A 17,950-nucleotide genomic window follows, 5' to 3' on the forward strand; every position below is an offset into this window, starting at 1 on the left:
CGTTGGCAGCTGACATTAGAAACATCAAAGCAGATGAACAGGACCATCTAGCTCCGTGCTATCACTCTTACTCTCGGTCAAATAAGAATTTCTCACATGGGCTTTAAAGAATAGAATAGAATAGAATAGAATAGAATAGAAAATACTTTATTTATCCCCAAGGGATAATAGGGAATAAAAAGGGAATAGGATGTAGAGATAAATTATCTTTAAAGATAAAAAGTTTCTGCGACACAATCTAAATGAACTCCATTTGTCAAGTTTTACCATCAAAAAATTCTGTCAACATTAAATTAGACTAGTTTTTCTGTTGTATGCGTCAGTAGAAACACAGCAATGGGAGATGACTGACTCTGAAGTTAACTGTGACTAAATACAACAAACTGCACCGTTATTTTCCTGAATGCACTTGAGGCTTTAAAGTTAGGGTCTGCAGGAATTGTTATACTTGATAGTAAACACAACACTCAACATTCAGCCTTTTGGCCATAGCTACGTGAACACACTCACTAGCATAGCAACCACCTGTAGCGTTGTTCTCTACGTTGGAGGGATTCAAGAGCCATGCACCTGACTTGGCATGTTAGCACAAGCTAACATGCCTGGTAAGCAGGAAGCTAAATCGCGTTGCTCTTAGAAAGCTAGTGAAAGTTGAGCCAAGCTTCACCCTTGTTTGGAAAAAAATCTTTATCTGTTTGGTGTTTCGTTTCAATTTGGTTGTTTTTCTTTCTCTGTGCTACGTCTACTATCATAGCTGCTTGGGTAAGCTTCTTCCACTCGCTATCATCAACACACAAAGTCACTTGTGCATTGGGCCTGCTGTGATTGTCTGATGTAAACACGCTTACTCTTCACCTAGAAATAGAATAGAATAGAATAGAATAGAAAATACTTTATTTATCCCCGAGGGGAAATTCAGGAGTCACCGCAGCATTAAAGAAAACAAAAGTAAGAAAGAGTATAGAAAGTGCAAAAAGGTCCATAAGAAATAGGATGACGACATCCCGTCCACCACTCGTCCACCACTCTCTAGCCCAGCCAGTCTCCACCTCCACAGGGTCCAGGACTGAGCCTCCCCAGCAGTCTGTTCAGTCTCTGTCTCCTGGATCCTGTCTGCCCACAGCAGGCGAAGCTCCTCCGATGTGGGGCCGGCGTCCGATGTCAGCTCCGTCAGCCACGTCCGTGAACAGCATGATGCCGCTGGATTAGCACGGCTAGCTCATCCATCCCCCGGAGCGAGATCCCATGTTCCCAGCAACGATGGATGGAAGGACAGGTCCACGTCGTCACCTCTCAGCTCACATCCGAGAACCAGCACGTCGTCCTCACCTCCTCCTCAGCTCGAGGGAAATCATCAAGCCCTACACTAGTTAGCATTGACATGCTACAGGCTGCTAACAGCTAATTTCGCATGTAAACAATGCAGCCATGGTTACATGTAGGATCTCCAAACAAACACAGGAGAAAAGTAGTAAAAAATATCGCCGAAGCCACAAAAAGTTTGGTGTCCGTGACCGACAATGAATCATACAAAGTGATGATCCACTCCAATTACAAAGATTACGAAAAAGAGACGAAAAAATTACAAGAAACGGACAAAGACGAGAGAGCTGCTACAACAGGCAGCTACTTGGGTAGCGCCTTTATGTACTTTATGTACTGTATGAAATGTCCCAAAACAACCAAAACATCAGCATACAGGCTGAGGAGAGGGTTCCAGGCAGACACAGACACTGACACACATTAATAGAGGTCCAGAGGGGTTGATAGAGCAGAATTATTCCTGTAAGTAGACATTTATTTTTTAATGAAAATCCTGCCTTTTATAGTAAGGACATAAAAAAGACCAACTCATTTATTTCTTTCAGTTTTATTTGTAAATGCATCTTGGATAGGACAAAGAAAAAATATATATAATATATTCATATGTACTGAAATGTTATGTACACATATAGGGTTTACACCAAAAATCTTCACAACCATTGATTTGTTTTAAGATATGGTCTCAGGATCGTCTCCTATGCGTCCTGGATGCAGCGATGCACTTTCCTGCATATTTACATACATTCATAGGATGCGATAAAACACCTGTGTTCACACAAGCATTAAAAATTCAAAAATTGAATGAAAGGAATGACGTACAATGTTGTGTACCCCTGCTTGTTGTCACGTTACACACATGAATTACGTATGGACGGCATAGTCACACATAATCACGGCCACTTTGCAGTTTGTCCTTAAAAGAGATGCTGTGACAGCTTTTCTCAGCAGATCCTCTTCCTGGTTGATCAGCACCATGGTGTGTGGCGAGTCTGTTGGTGTCACCTCAAATAACGTCCGGCTGAGGTGTGACTAACAGGCTGTCGGTGTCAGCCGGTAACATGAAGCACTGTTGAGGCAGATTTTGTGTCAAGTCGTCAGCAAAGTAATAGATCAGATAATAAGAGCAGACTGAGACATTCAGCTTCATGGCGTTTCACTGACAGAGAGGAAGGAGGCATGTTTTGACACTTCAGAACAGTCACTTCACACCTCAAGACACAATTCATCACTGAAAGCTTGATTCTAGCTCTGCAGTAAGGATCCTGTGGTGGAGTAAGGCCAGAGAAGTCAGATAAGAAGAGGAAGAGCATGTAGGTACACATGACTTAGCTTAATTAAACAACGAACAAAGCTCATTTAACACTGATCACAAGGCTGATTTAACAATCACTGTGCGCTTCATCTTTCAGTCAGTTCACAGGCGACTCTCTCCTGTTGGCTCTCATCCTCCTTAAGTCACAGCAGGTTTTAAAAGAGGCTCAAAATATCAAAAGAGTCCTGGTATCTTCATCAAATTTCTCCTTCCTTTGTCCTGCAATCAGTAGTCCACGACCACGTTTTAAAACAGGTCTCTTCTTGTGCATCAACTCAAACTGTGCTGTCAATAAACTGTGCAGCACAAAGCTGTCAGAGGAACCTCACAGCACACCTCTGTGGACCCCTGGAAGAGTAACTTCAACTCTGGTAGCAGCGTACGAGGACCCCAGTGACCTCCATTCTGGCTTCCTACACATGAGGAATGTCCAAGACGTTGGCAGCTTTCAGGAAGATAAAAGGCAGTCGTTTTGATCCGGGTAGAGTTGAAACGCAAGGCGATTAGCAAAGCTATCATGTAATCTAGACTGAATGAAAATAAGCTTATCTTATCTTCTGCTGACGAAGGCGATAAGAGCAGAACAAACAGGAGTACCAGAGCACCAACAGCAACAACAACCCTCTGCTGATTACAGGGTGGTCACTCTGTTGGCTTTACTTTTGGACAATAAATTAGAACAATCACAGACCGCTGACACAAATAGGGAGGTGTGCCTCAGTGTGATGTCTCAAATCCACTTGAAGAAGGCCTGACACACACACACCGTTACCCTCACAGCACGCTCCAGGATCATGTCTGTTTGAGAGCAGTCCCGGTGATCCCAGCAGCGCGGTGTCAGTTTGCCGAGCGTACTGTCCGGCTACTTCGAGGAAAACGGTGGACTTTGATGTGTTTTGATAGGTGGTCGCTGCGGGCGAACTTCTTCTCACACACTGGACACTGATAGGGTTTGACGCCTGAGTGGGACCGCCGGTGTCGAGAGAGCTCATCTGACCGGGAAAACCTGAAAGGATGAAGAAGAAAAGAAGGAAAGTTTTATAATCAGTCAAATAAAAGTTAAAGAGTCAGATGCAAGAAACTAGTCAGTGGGGACTGGCTAGATTCCTGTACAAAGCCTGGAAACTCTGTTTTATAATCTTGTGTCTGAATTGTTGGTGGGCCTTTCAAGATAAGAGATGGAGTCATTGTCCTGTGTGCTAATAGAAAGTGTCACCCCTTAATGCTTAATCCTCCTCAGATGATAAAAAATCACTTCAGTGGTTGTTGTTTCAGTGACCACAGCTTTCAGCAGGAGAAGGTGTTGGAACATATGGAGGGCAGGGTCGGCTGCAGCTGTTAGTGAGGTGTGTCAGATAGTCAATGTGTCATATCTTCAGCTGTTCCTGGAGTCCATAAGATGGGCTGGGTCCAGAAGTTATGCTGTAACTACAAACTGCCTTCTTGATAGAGAAGTCATTTCAACTTGTGTTACAAATGTTCAAAGCTGATCACACATGGATTTTATGACTTATCTAAAACCAGATTCATGTGAAATGTTTTTACACGCACATAAGCTATAAAGTTATCTGACAGGAAGTGTTGTGTCAACTTCAAAATGAAGTAATTTCAACTGAGTCTGGCTTTGGAAAAGAGTTGTTTCTTTTCTAACAAAAAAACCCTACAACACAGCAAAAACTGAAATCTAAGTCCCACTGTCAGCTGAATGAAGCTGGGTATCAATCAAAATTTTTGATGCCTGTACCTAAACCAATACCTTAACTTCATTACCAGTTCCTGAACGATACTGTTTTATTTAAAAAAAAAAAAAAAAAAAAAGTATAATATCAGTTCCAACAAAAGAAAATAACATTACATATTACGGTAAAAACCTCATGTTTTACTTTTCAGGTTTAGCATTTTTCCACTCTGAGCAGTTTGCTTACATTAAAAAAATTAAAAATACTAGTACAAAAGAACAGTAGCAAACAAGTGACAAGTCAGTATATACCAAGGACATACTGAATGTGTTTATAACTATAAACAAACATTCTTCTGTTGTGTTTTGTTTTGTTTTTTATTTTTTTAATGTCAAAATATCACCCTTCAATCATGAGCCTGATTTATTTACATGCAGTGGCCTGCTCTTGCTGCAGTTTGGATGGACCATAAACTGTATAAAACATGCTCCCTGATGTCACCTGTCTGTTTCTGAAATGGTAAATGAAGCACATCGGCTATTGCAGCCATATTGGTAGTGGCAAGGGCTTTGCGTACAGCTATTGGGCGCCTGTCGGTCATGTGACCCTGAGCTGTGCCTCTGATTGGGCGAGCTAGCGATCTTAATATCCTCTGAACGGCAGAGTTAGAAAAAAATTACCCCCCATACAGTGTGTGACGATAGTAAAATTAGTGATTCAGACAGTAGGCGTTTTTGAACCAGGCTGTAAATAGATTAATTTCTGCTTTGAAAACAGCTTTTTTTTGGCCTGGTGTGTATGTGACCTCTGGTACTTCCAGAGCCAGCCTTAAGAGGACACTGGAGAAAGAGCAGATTTTAGCACTTCAGCATTGTTTCATATTCTTAGACTGAAGGTTGCTGCTTAGGGAGGGACTGTTGTGTGAACGAAGAGGACTTGTCTGTCTGTGAGTGTTTTTGGATAGAGGCGCGGGCTCGGTACCCGCAGCTCGTTGAGAAACAGAGGGTGCTGGAAATCAAAACATGCGTTCATGTCAGTCTCCAAACTCCAGAAAAGTCGCTGGATTTGTCACTAGTCGCTTTTTGGAAAAAAGTCACCAGACTTTTAGATCGGTCTGAAAAGTTGCTGTTGGCAACACTGTTCTTCAGGTAGCAAAGACCTGTAGTGTTACAGCCAATCACTGGCGCCATTTTCAGATCCTGATCACATGATCAACCCTTTGAGTACTGCAACATGGGACTGAAACTTGGCACCGAAAGATGGCGCATATTTTCATACTTGTTACTACAGAAGCATTTTGGTCAGTGCCATAAAGAAACAAAGTGCCACCCCAAGGTGCTGCTGGTAGACTTAATCATATTAAGTCTATGAAGTGAATTTAACATAAAGCATAAACACTTTTTTAGATTTCAGCTTTGGCAGTGCAACTGAATTGTCTGAACTGGATCTCTTCAATTGATAACTGATGTGAAAATTGTGTTGTATGAAAATTTTATAGTGCTTGCCAATCACCTTCAACACGTCTTGTTATTTTTAATCTTGGTCCCTCATCTTCCCGTCTCCCACAGTTCAAGGACCAGCTTCCAAACCCAGAAACCCCCTCTCTGAGCGTCCCAGTGTAATTACGAGTCACGAGCAAGAATGCTTCACATGTTGAAAAAAATACAACTTGTTTGCCTGTAACTCATTTGGACAAGGGAAACATCCCAGCAGGGTTAGCATGCGAGGCTACTTGGCTGGAGCTACGAGGACGACAGCTCCAGGGCTTCTTCCCAGCAGCCGAGTTCTGTGAAACGGACTGACCGGCCTCTGCATCCCAGATGTTGCTCGGCTGGCTGACTTGACAAGATGATGAATTGTAAAGTCGCACCCTGTGATTAGGCAGGAATACATAACAGGGAGCTGCAGTAAAAAGAAAAAAATGTTGTACTCTCTGTCATATGCATACTGTGAGGAAAAGAGTTTCTGCTGCAGAAACAGGCGTGATTGAGTAAGATGTCACATCTGAGAGCACTTAAACAGACAGCCTGTGAATACTAAACCACCATCAAATCAATGAAAACACCTTCCTGGGTTAAAAAGCAGAAAGCAGCAGATTGAGTAAGACTTTAAAACACAGTCAGGGTTTGGCTCATGGGCCCTCAAAGTGGGAGGCCCAGATTTGGTTCAACCTGTGATTCCTCACTCTCTCCTCCACGTTTCATCCTCTCTCTGAATAAAAGCATCAAGAGCTCCAGAACAAGGAGCTTTAAGGTTACACCGTCTAGCTGAAGCACACGCTGAGGTTACTGGACCCCATGGGAACCAACACCGATGCAGCATATGCAGGATATATTTACTGTCATTTGGAGCAGGCAGTCGGTGTCATCACCAAAGGATGGATGTGAGATGAAATTACACACATGGAAAGACAGAGAGCTAATCTCTTAACCAAATGCACTGTGCCGGTAAACTCAGCGTGTAAATATGCTCTGACAAAGTTTGTGGACATGGTATTGTGGTGTAAACGTTAAAAGAATGGCTGCCATCCTGAAGTCTGACATTCCTACATCTGTTTCAGATCTGTTGCTGCGCAAAATGACAAAGTACCAGAGAAACAGACAGGATCTATTAAGGTTTCACTGTTTTACTCCTAAATGGATCAACGTGGAGCAGTTTCTGTCCTAGGAAAGCATTTCTTGTAATTCCCTTTTTTTTTCTCGAGGTGTGTTTTGTTGAACTTTTCAGCCCGTCAGATAAAACAAACACAAAGAAAAGCAGCACTTCAAACTGACTTTGTGAAAGAAACAGAGCGGGGTTTGGTTGGCACATCTGTAGAGACACGCTCGACTAGAAAGCAGTTCATCTTGCGCAGTCAGACCACTTTTCCTGACCTTGAAATTCAGGGGACACATTGCATGTCTCTCAGTTAAGCATTCTCCTCATGTGTGGGGGGCACATTACTCCCCCCAGGGAGTCCCCAGCTTCATTCCTCCAGTGAGTCAGCCTGAAAGAGTTTAGTTACACAGCCTGAGCTCCACAGTGTCACGCGCTCTGGGATGCAAAATGTGTAACCCGGTAACTTTCCAAGCTGAGCAGTTAGAGGATATTTAGCATCTTCTCAAACTGCGGTCGATGTGTTTCTGAATCAGTGGATGGCTTCATGCTAACAAATAATGAGACCTCCTCAGTGTTTTTATTACACTGTTTGAAAGGGTTAGATGCTTTCTGTGAAAGTGAAACCTACTGATGCTCCTAAACTGTGTGGTTTTTCTCACACAGCAGAAATAAAAAGACAAGAATAAAAAGTAACATAAAACTCCAGTTCTATTTTTTCACTTTGTAAAATTGTAGCTATTTTGTGTGGCTAAAGTCATGTTATATATGTTTTAATGCTTTAAACCAGTACACAAAATTAACACATATAATATAAAAAGACCTATTTCTAAAATGATCTCTGCTTGAAGAACAAAATTTGAGTTAAATATACAAACAAGCAACTGCAAGCATAGACTGAAAACTTGGCCGACAATGTGTCCATGACATCATCCATTCGTTTCTGATACAGAGTTTTGAAGCCTATCGTCGCACAGAATTTATCTGTACAGTGTGTTATAGCATTTTTCCTGACTGCTAAAAATACAATGGTGGCCAGAACTGTCAGAACACCACACAGATTTAAAAATATTAGCTTTTTTTGCTCACATGTCCTGATCAAGAAACACACAGATGGGTGTTTGAGCGTAACAAATATCAGATGAAGTGAGTCCTTCTGTTTACAAAGTTATCACATGACTTCTGCAACTTTCCTCCAACTTTCCTCTGGATGTTCAACAGATCTGTACGCTTCATTTCACAAATTTGCAGGATGTGGTTGAGGTCTTGACTTTAGGGGGCCAGTCCATCATTCTTAATGTTCCATTTGATGGCTTTTCAATCTCTTTATGATGGCTCTATTCGGTGATATATGGAGCACTTTTACATAATGATGACCTTGAAGATATTTCATTCATTTTATGGGTATTTTAATGAACAATTTAACAAAAGCAACTGAAGCCTACTAAAGATGCCAAGTGTTTTAATAATTCTGGCCATCACTGTGTGTTATTAATTTGTGTAACTAGAGGTTAATTCAGGAAATAACTGAATTATGGAACAAAGTGTTACATATTCTTGTTTCAAAGTGAGGTTATCCCAATAAACGGCCAGCCTCTTTTAAGCTGTGACAAAGTTTACTAGGTAAACCAACCAAATCATTTTCACTATTGGCCAAACAGTGTGAACGGTTCCCAAACACTGGATAATAAATGGACACAGTGTCTGTGGGGTCCCCCATCTGTGCCTGATGAAAGTACAGGGTGCCTACCTGTCAGTCGAGTTAGTCATTTAATTGGAAAAACTTGTAATTTTGATCACTTTCAAAATAGTGAGTTTGCAAAATTCAACCCTGTACAGTGTGTGCTGATAGAGAAATTAGCTTATCATACCCAATCCTTTTTTTGAACCAGGTCGTAGAAATGTATTTTAGTGTAGTAAGTCCTTTTGAGTGGTCTTACATCTGAACATATACTCTAATCCAGAGGTCTCCTTGTTGCATAGACAGAAATGACAGGCACAGGCATAATAAGTTACACTAAGTACTTTTTTAGACCTGGATATCAGCTAAAAAATGAAATCTACTTCATGAAGAAGGGTGTGAATCACAGGCTGACTTACTTGGGGATGATACAGTATGATACAGTGACAAACAAATGTGCTTTGGATGTATAAACCTCTAGGAGACTCTTTGCACCATCATGAATTTGTTTTTACTGTTTTGTGTCTGAAGTACAGTGAAACACTCGTTGTATCTTGCCTGCCGCTCCCTCCCTCTTCCTCCCTGTCTGAGAGGAACCTTGACTGATCCCTCTCCTCTCTTTCATGCAGCGTGGCAGCCTGGACGTTCCTGGCCCACAGTCATGGTAACTATTCAACACTTTGTCTTTGTTCGCTCCACTTCCTCACTGTCGCTCCCTTCGAATGATTGTGTGCAAAACTGAAACAGGCCTTTTCTGCTCCTCTATCTCCCTCTCCCACCCACCCACCCCCATCTCCCCCAGCCGCCGCCACGTCCAGCAGCACTTTATCTCCCGTCGCTTCTAAAAAGAGAAATTCAGATACTCTCTGCTTCTCACTCAGTTCACTTGATTCTCTCGCATTTTCACAACTTTTTTTCTCCTTTCAAGGGCCCCATTTTTGTACAGTGGGCTACACTCTCACTGGTTCTCACAGACACAAACTACATCCTGCCTTTTGTGTACAGACAAGAGCCCTTTGTTAGCTGGAACACAGTCTGAGTTACTACTGCACAAACCTCTGCCGTCCCCCTCAAATATTAGGACACACATTATTAGAAGAACAGTGTGACTGATGGACGGTTGCCAGGTTAGTAATGAACCAACACACAGTTATTATGGGATATCATGGATTACTCATTACCTGCACAGAACGTTTAATGCTTTTTGAATGATTAAATACTTGGAAGACAAGGTTCCTCCAAGAATAATCTCTGCAAGTTGTGGCAAGTTGAAACCACATTACATAAGAGCTGGCTGGTCGGGTCAGTTTTCAAGTAACCTGCTCTGCACATGTAAATACAAGTGTACTGTATTCATAAATCAGCGTGCACATGCTAGGTACATGAAGACACACACACCATGACACGACTTGCTCCTTCAGTTCTATATTTGCTCTGAGAGTTCAGAGTAAGAACTCCTCAAAGGTTCAGAGAAGCACTAAACATTAACCTCCTAATGATTAATCAGGCAAACTAAACTTTAAACTCCTTACAACTGAAACAAGTGCATATGCCACTGAGTTTCTTTTGCAGGGAAATAAGGTTTTATTTGCATTATTTTATTCAGCAAACAGCTTAATCCAGCAGCTATAACACTTAAGCTACAGAGAAATCTAGTTAGCATCATGTCAGATATTAAAGCTGAGATACATTCATGACAAACAACAAACAACAAAGTTCCCTCCACTGCCTCCGTAGTTGCTAGTTGTGTGGCATTGATTGTAATGACACCTTAAGCAGTAACCTGTAGTGTTTTACCAGTTTAATGACTCCATTTCCCATGAGCACCATCATCCACTGTCATAAATACGTGACGCCTACCAAGGCGTGCATTTCTTTGGAGGCAAATGAATGGAGAGTAGATTTTCTTTTCTTTGGTCAAGACAACTTTTTACAGGATGCAAAGTGACATAGTTATGTAGAGCTTTTATTTGAAACATGACAATAACCTCTGTTCTTCCATGCATTTTAGGGATGCACTGATATGAAAATTGAGGCCGATACTGATATTTACCGATATCAATATTGTTTAAAAAAAAAAAAACAAGCTCAACACAGATGATGTGTCGCAGTAGTTCAGAAAGAGGGCGGTGCAATCGTGAGGAAAAATGACAGATATGACGGAAAGGATCAAAGGATGGAGCGCCTGAGATGACTGTGGTCAAAAAGTACGTTTTGTCTGTTTTTTGGATCAAAAAAAGGAAGAGAGTCCACTCTTCTTCGATAGTTTTGGTGTTTATATAGTCAAAAACAATATAATTTTGACACTGATACTGATATATCATGCATCCCTGTAGCATTTGTATCTTTTACAGTTTATTTTGCTCTGTCCTCTGCAAACAGTGCAAGCAGCTTAATGTTAAGTGTTTTGCTTCAGAGATCAGGTAATCTTTGCAAACTGTTTAAAAGCGCATCTGATTATTTCATATTAAGAATTACATTAGGAAAATTTTCTCAGAGAAACAAAAAGTAAACTCACAGTCTTCACAGTTCTCTGGATGGCAAATTAACTATCCACACTTATTAACTATTGCAGCAAAGTAGTAAGCCTACTGCTTGGCTATTAAGGCAAAATAAATAAAAAATGTCAAAATAATCAAAACTACTGGAAGGACTTGCACATTTACAAACCAAACCCTCTTTCTATAGGAACAAGCTTGAAGGTAAAGTCTGTAGGTTTGTCCTAAAAATAGGAAAAATCCTGCTCAACTGTCTCCTGTTGGTCTTTATGCATGTGTCTGTGTCTGCCTCAACCCACTCCTCTGCCTGTGAGTTGATGTTTTGGTTGTATCAGGACCTTCTTGGGTGGAGAGTAAGTGTGGTTAAGTGAGCCAATCAAAGCACTCCCAGAGTGCAAGTGATTTTGCATGTTGAGGATGACGAGAGGAAGCTAATCAGAGCAGCTACGATAGTGGACGTAGCAAGGAGGAAGAAAGACACGACCAAAGTGAAACAAAACGCCAAACAGTATAATGTTTTTTCCTGAAGAAGGGCGAAGCTTGACTTGACTTTCCCTCACTTTTGGGTTCTTGAAAAGCAGCACGGGATGAAGAGTGACATGAGTTGGTATGTGTCAAATACCTGTGATTAGCTTGTGCTAACATGCCAAGTCAGATTCATGGCTCTCGAGTTTCCCTCACAGAGAAATGCGATGCTACAGGTGGTTGCTGGGCTAGCCAGTGTGCGCTGCCGCTGGCACTGAGCCAAGGAGGAGGAGCCCAGTTTAAATATGTGTTTACTAACAAGTAAAGAAAATTCTTGCAGACCCTACTTTTGAAGCTTTTGTCTTACTGTTGATTTTGGCGCCCCCTGTGGACATAATCAGTGATAATCTCCTCGAGGATTTTTGTCTTCTGCTTGAAAAATGTGCTTTTTTTTTTCTTCCCCCTCCCCAGGCAAGTCAAGAATGTCACCCAGTGTGAGGGAAAGTAGAGAAAGGCTACACCACACAATGGTGTCAATTGTCAGACTTGTTGCTGAAGGTCTTGTTTGCTTTCAAAGGTCATAAAAAGGTATCATTGATGACTAATAACTAGCGAGGTAGCTAGCTACTTATCTTTCTCTGCAACCAGAAGAAAGCCACTGTCCCTCTGCAGAAAGTCACTTTTTATTTTAGTATTTAACTGCAAGATGTGTCAGAATATGTCCTATTTATGTGTTTTAATTCAAAATGTAACACTCAAAGCTTTTTGGACACAAATAAGAAGTGCAGGCTTTTTTTTTTTTTGCTGAGTCTCAAGACCCAAGACACGCACGCACTGATGAACGTATGTAGCCTCTTAATGTGCACATCTACTGCCTCAGTAGATGAAGACATCTGACTTCTCCCTCCGCCTTTCTCCATTACACACAGCAGGTTCTGAATTAGATCCCACTGCTTTAAACTTAGCATAGCAAAAAAAAACTCACACTCACACTACCCCAGCAACCGCACAGCTGTCGAGTCTCAACAGGAGGTGCCCATGTTGTGCCCATGTGACTGCAGCCCACATGCACCGTCCCAGATTTAGTTTGCATCTGCAAAATAGACACCCCGGCTATTCCTGTACATCCCAGATACCTCACCGCCTGACAAGGGGTGAGACTGTGCAAGCAAACCCATCCATATCAGCACGGCCTAACACCACTCCAATTAACACCTGGGAGGCTGCGTGACAGCCATTAAGAGCTGCTTCAGGGCTTAGTGAAAAGACACACTGTGATTGTTTTCCCTCTGCTGTTCCATTACCAGACTTAAAATAACCACAAGCATCTCTTTGACGCCTGGAGCCCACAGCAAACTCTATCTACCCCAGAGATGAATCACTTAAAAGTGACAAAACTCATGTTGTTTAGCTGCTTCTCACAATTTTAGCAGCTCTGAAATTTGGGGAGGTAGATGTAGAAGGGGATCCAAGTCTTAAGACGATCTAAGTCTCCCTGCTTGTGCTAAGACCTGACCCCAAGGGCAACGGGTCATTTCATGTGTCACTTAAAGTATGCACCACATTGGTTCCCATTAAGTCATGTGACACCATGTGCAGCACACAGACATGTCCCACTGACATATAATTACTGCTGCTCCCAAACCGGCAGTGTGGACAAATGGGGGTTAAACCCTCTGAGGTCACACAGACACAAGACCTAAAAAGACGCCAATGGGAGTCAGCCTTTGAGTCAAATTTAAAAAGGTTACACATGCAGAATTAAAAGCATACTTGATATAAAAAGGTCTGTTTGTTGCCTGTTTTTTTAACATATGAAGAGAAACATTCATCAATGCACCGTCAGTACCCACCTCCATCCACAGCCCTGCCAGTTGCAGGCGAACGGCTTCTCCCCCGTGTGCCTCCTCAGGTGGGCCTTCAGGTGGCTGCTCTTGGTGTACATCTTTGTGCAGCCGGGGAAACTACATTTGTGCATTTTTATAAGATCCGCCACTGGGTTCTTGGGGAACTTTTGACCTCCAACAAGAATACCTGTTCCCTGGCCAGCTGACCCGTCTCCAAGCCCCAGAGGCTTGGCTGCAATCGGGACCGGAGCGATTCGCACAAACTTGGAAGAAATGTTCAAGTTTGGGGAAGGTACGATGTGTGGGACCAGGGCGAAGGTCTGACCTTGGATGTTGACCAGTAGCTGTGCGATTTTGATGTCTGAGGCCGAGGCGGGCTGTGGGGTGTGGGCCGCAGGAGAAAGAGGCACCACTGTGGGCTCCTGCTTGATCTGAAGAGGCTGGATCTGCAGGACTACAGGCATCTCACTGCTGTTTGTGTCGCTTCCTTCTGATGAAGATTTGTTTCCTGATGCCTTCTTGGCTCCTGTGCTGGATTCGCTCGCAGAGTTAACTGGTGCAGTTTTGGTCTCAGAGGAGGCAGCAGTGGCCTGGCTCGCAGCATTGGGGACGGTCTGGTCTGAGTATTTGGCCTCTTCCTCCAGTTTAGGCTCTGGAGACGGCTCCCTGCACCACTCCAAGCCCACTTCAAGACCAAGGACTTCCTCTAGTCCCATTCCCAAACCCGGGCAACTCTCTCTGATCTCCTGCTTCATTGACACCACCTCCATATTCTCCTCTAAAAATTCTTCAATTTCCTCCAGCGTGGGCTGGAAAGACCCCCCGAGTTGCTCCTCTGTCTCCACTGTGGACCAGGTGAGGAAGTCAAAGTTTTCCACCTTAATGGGCTCACGTTTTGGAGGCTCCTCTCTCCGTGAGTCCCAGAGGAAGGTGGATAAAGGTATAGGTGCCCCAGATCCTGCAGGCACATTGTTGGCACTTCCTAAGGAAGCCTGGGACAGCAGGTGATCCAGGATGCTGTCCTGGCTTTCAACACTTGAGTTGCTCTCATAGCTGGAGCTGAGCACCTGGGAGTCCGGACTGGAACAGGAGCGAGGACTCGACGTCTCGCTCAGGTCGTCCTCGGAAAAAGGTGACGGCATCACCTGGTAGGAGCCCAAATCTGTCACCATGTCTGACAATGGATAGGCCTGTGGAGAGCCACCGTAAGGAAGAAAAGTCCCCTCACTGAGCGGGGAGTTATCCACCATCCCTGGAGAGTGCCAAAGTGCTGTCTCTGGTTGGACTCGCAGTCTGTGTTTAGGATGACTTGTTGGAGAACTTTTCCTTATGCTGCTGGGAAAGTTAGGTCAAACAAACCAAGGTCATCAAGGCCAAACTTCCCATGTGGTTGAGATAGAGTAACACCTGCTGTGTTCTCTCAGGGTGGAAAAAATGAGCGTCAGGAAAACACTCCTGCAATCCAAGGTCTGCAGCCAGGATACAGCTTGTCTGAAGAGAAACAAACACACAGAGAGGGAGAGTTTTCTTAATCTTAATCCCAAATGTGCAAACTCAAGAGGATTTCATGTTTGAGAAAGTGGAGGAAGAGATAAGGATTCATCCTTCAGTATTTTATTTACACAGCAAAGAAGTTTTGGGCAAATTCAACCATGACACAGACTAGTTTTGCAAGACAGGAGTTGCATGAAGAAGTCGTGGTGCAATCTAAGTGACACAGCATGATGAAAAGTACATTTTATCACAAGAGACCATGAGTTTTACCAAAAGAAAAGTATAGCTAACATACTCCAGAGTCAAAAAGGTTACTCCTGCCAAGGTTTTCCTTGAAAGGTCCCCAAAACTTTTTTTTTTATTAAATAAAAAAATGTAAATTTGAGGAATAAATACCTCTTCTCTAAATTCACTTTTGACTTTTTGAATAATAATAGAGGAGGTTGGACAGTGTTAGTGGTGACAGATACTTTTGTAGGAACTGACTAAATACTGTCTGTGGTACAGAGTACCAATTCATGTAAAATAAAACAGTACATTGTTTGGGTACCTAAATGCAACCTTGTGACTGTGAGGGAGAGGAAGAGTAGGTGGTTTTCCGTGCAGGACATAAACACAGCATTGCAAGTTTATGAGGTGAAAAATAAACTGAAAATTTTACAATTTAATTCTTAAACAAATTAATATTTATTACCACATAAACAAGTACCGAAAACAAGTACTGTTGAGTACCAGTACCAATTGCCAGGTACCGGGTATCGGTACCGTATTGTTTCCAATGTGAAAGGTACCCATCCCTAGCCTGACACCTCAAAACCTCTTCTTCATCTCTGTGCAGTTTTCTTCCGATAAAAAAAATATCATTGTGTCTTGAATTTAAGTGTTTTTCTCATTATTTTAAGGTTTTGTGCAAGTTTTGAATTTTAAGTAGCTTGAAATGTCTATAGATCATAAGACGACTTCTGAGAAAATCAGAGAAGAGTTTGATAAAGCTATGCATCCACTGGTCCCATACATGAAAAGTCTTTAAGTCTGAACTTTGGTGGGCAAAGAAAACAGTGTCTCCTATCGCTATCAGATCCAGGATACTGTGAGTTTTTTCCTATTTAGCACAGAAATTAAAAAGGATTCTTATTTTGAACTTTATACGTTTGTTGTGGATAAATTAATTTAACCAGTTGCATTTTATTCCCCTGCACTTTGATATCCCCATGGTTACATAACACCTGATGTTTACTCTCTGATATGGTTTTCTGTCATAAAGAAAAAGACAGTTTTACTGTGTATCATTACAGAAATGGTTTAATTATTTTTACTGCCTGCTCTTTTACAACAAGTTATGATTTATTATCAGGTTTGTTCATAATATCTTTCCATAACTGTATCACATTTTATGGCCTCCTTTTATTGTGACCCACTGTAACTTTCTTTTTCATGTAGTCCAGGCTTCAGCTTCCATTTCATCACCTTTGTTTTCATAATGTCCCACTATACACTTCATAAATAGGTTATTTTCCTGGAACAGGGAGCGTCATTAACCCCCCCTCATCCGCCCTCCCTTTCAAGGGGCCCCTGGATGGTTGGAGTGACCGAGAGTAAACCCGTGCTGCGCGAGTAAAAAAAAAAAAAAAGAACTGTCAACATTATTATCAGAAAGCACCGCATGGGGCAGCGTGGAGCAGCGAGCGCTCCTGCGCTGCATGCGTAAATCACCTGCTCTGCTGCTTGTTTACTGGACAATTAAAGCGCAATAGATCAGTCACAGCAGAGCCTCTGAAGTTAAGAGGATGATTTGTTTGAATGAGTCACCAGATTTATGAGCAATAATCAGGTCGGTGCACAGCAGCTCATGCCTCCTGCTGCGCACACTTTAATTTATTTTACGTGATCACGGAGAAAAACGCATCAGCTCTTTGATTTGGGCATCACTCATATTTTAAGAAATAAATTTCATGATTTTGTGTGTAAAAAAGGATCAATCAATCACAGTCATAAATAGTTTATAACTGTGTTTTTGCAGGCAGCATGGCTCAGAGAACCTAATCAATCCTGTCGCACATGCTGCTGCAATCACGAGACCAAAACTCATTCATTTGACTCCCTCTGTTAAATCTGCGACAGAGAAAAGGAGGAAACACGCAACAATTACCCATTATTTAGTCACATCGAACCGTGTGCGGTGTTTTTCTGCCAGTCCACCCGCGCTGCATAACGCATGAGTACACGCGCGTCTCCGCTCTCAACGTAAACATGTTTTCGTCCAGTCTGCTGCAGCATATGGCACCGTGAACACACACACACGCGCGCTCTGCAGCCCTTTGAAAACACACACATTCACGATATAAAGCTCATACCTTACCTTCAATCACAGCAAATACAATCCCAGAGCAAAAAGGCGCATGGAGGACTGTGTTTTTATCCGTTAAATCCAACCGGGCAGTGTTTGGCCAGCGCAGGTTTTGCCCTTGAGGCTCGCCATGCAGCAGCAGCAGCGTTCACACTGGACTGACTGAGCTCTGCCTGAGTTGTACTATATGACTGTCACATGACTGCCAGTGTGGGTTACTGTAGTGGGAAATCAGAGGCTGCCTCTGAAGGCTCGTCCCCGCTTCGTAGCCCCATTGGCTGTTTGTGGAGGGATGGAGGTGGGTCGTTTGGTCTGTCACTCAGAGGCTGGGCTGCGTGGAAAAACATGTGGGGAGCCTCAGGGAAGGAAGGAGGCAGAGTAGTAAGGTTTTATCTTGAAAAAGAATCACAAAGGACTGAACAGAAGTGGGTCGTTTGGATTCAGGAGAGAAGCAAAGAACATTTGACTCGTTTTCTTCATCAGATGGACGGTGTTGTGTTACAGTGTACTTATCTTAATAGTTACAATCCATGCAGCTCAAAACACAGTGCAGTTGAACAGATTATCTGTTATATTTTTCTTAAAGCAATCTTACAAACAGACTGATGTGGAGGCTTTCGATCAACACTTCTGAGTTCATTAATTAAATGAACCATTAAAGCCAAACAATTGTCTGTTATTCCCCTTGAACACTTTGAGTCTCTTTTTT

The 17,950-nt window shown here is 42.6% G+C and overlaps 1 protein-coding gene across 1 annotated transcript; it reads right to left on the minus strand.

The window, feature by feature from the left end:
• Positions 1 to 1,887: 1,887 nt before the first annotated feature.
• Positions 1,888 to 17,435, minus strand: LOC141797755 (Krueppel-like factor 15). Its single transcript, XM_074679437.1, has 3 exons — positions 17,254 to 17,435; positions 13,407 to 14,891; positions 1,888 to 3,641 (listed from the first exon to the last, which is right to left on the minus strand). Exons 2-3 carry the CDS (start codon positions 14,648 to 14,650, stop codon positions 3,473 to 3,475), a joined length of 1,413 nt encoding a protein of 470 aa, XP_074535538.1. The 5' UTR covers positions 14,651 to 14,891; positions 17,254 to 17,435; the 3' UTR covers positions 1,888 to 3,472.
• Positions 17,436 to 17,950: the final 515 nt, after the last annotated feature.

The sequence above is a fragment of the Halichoeres trimaculatus genome, unplaced genomic scaffold (assembly GCF_033239565.1).
Source record: "Halichoeres trimaculatus isolate MK-OKI-2021-1 unplaced genomic scaffold, fHalTri1.1 fHalTri1_scaffold_1, whole genome shotgun sequence".
Taxonomy (NCBI): domain Eukaryota; kingdom Metazoa; phylum Chordata; class Actinopteri; order Labriformes; family Labridae; genus Halichoeres; species Halichoeres trimaculatus.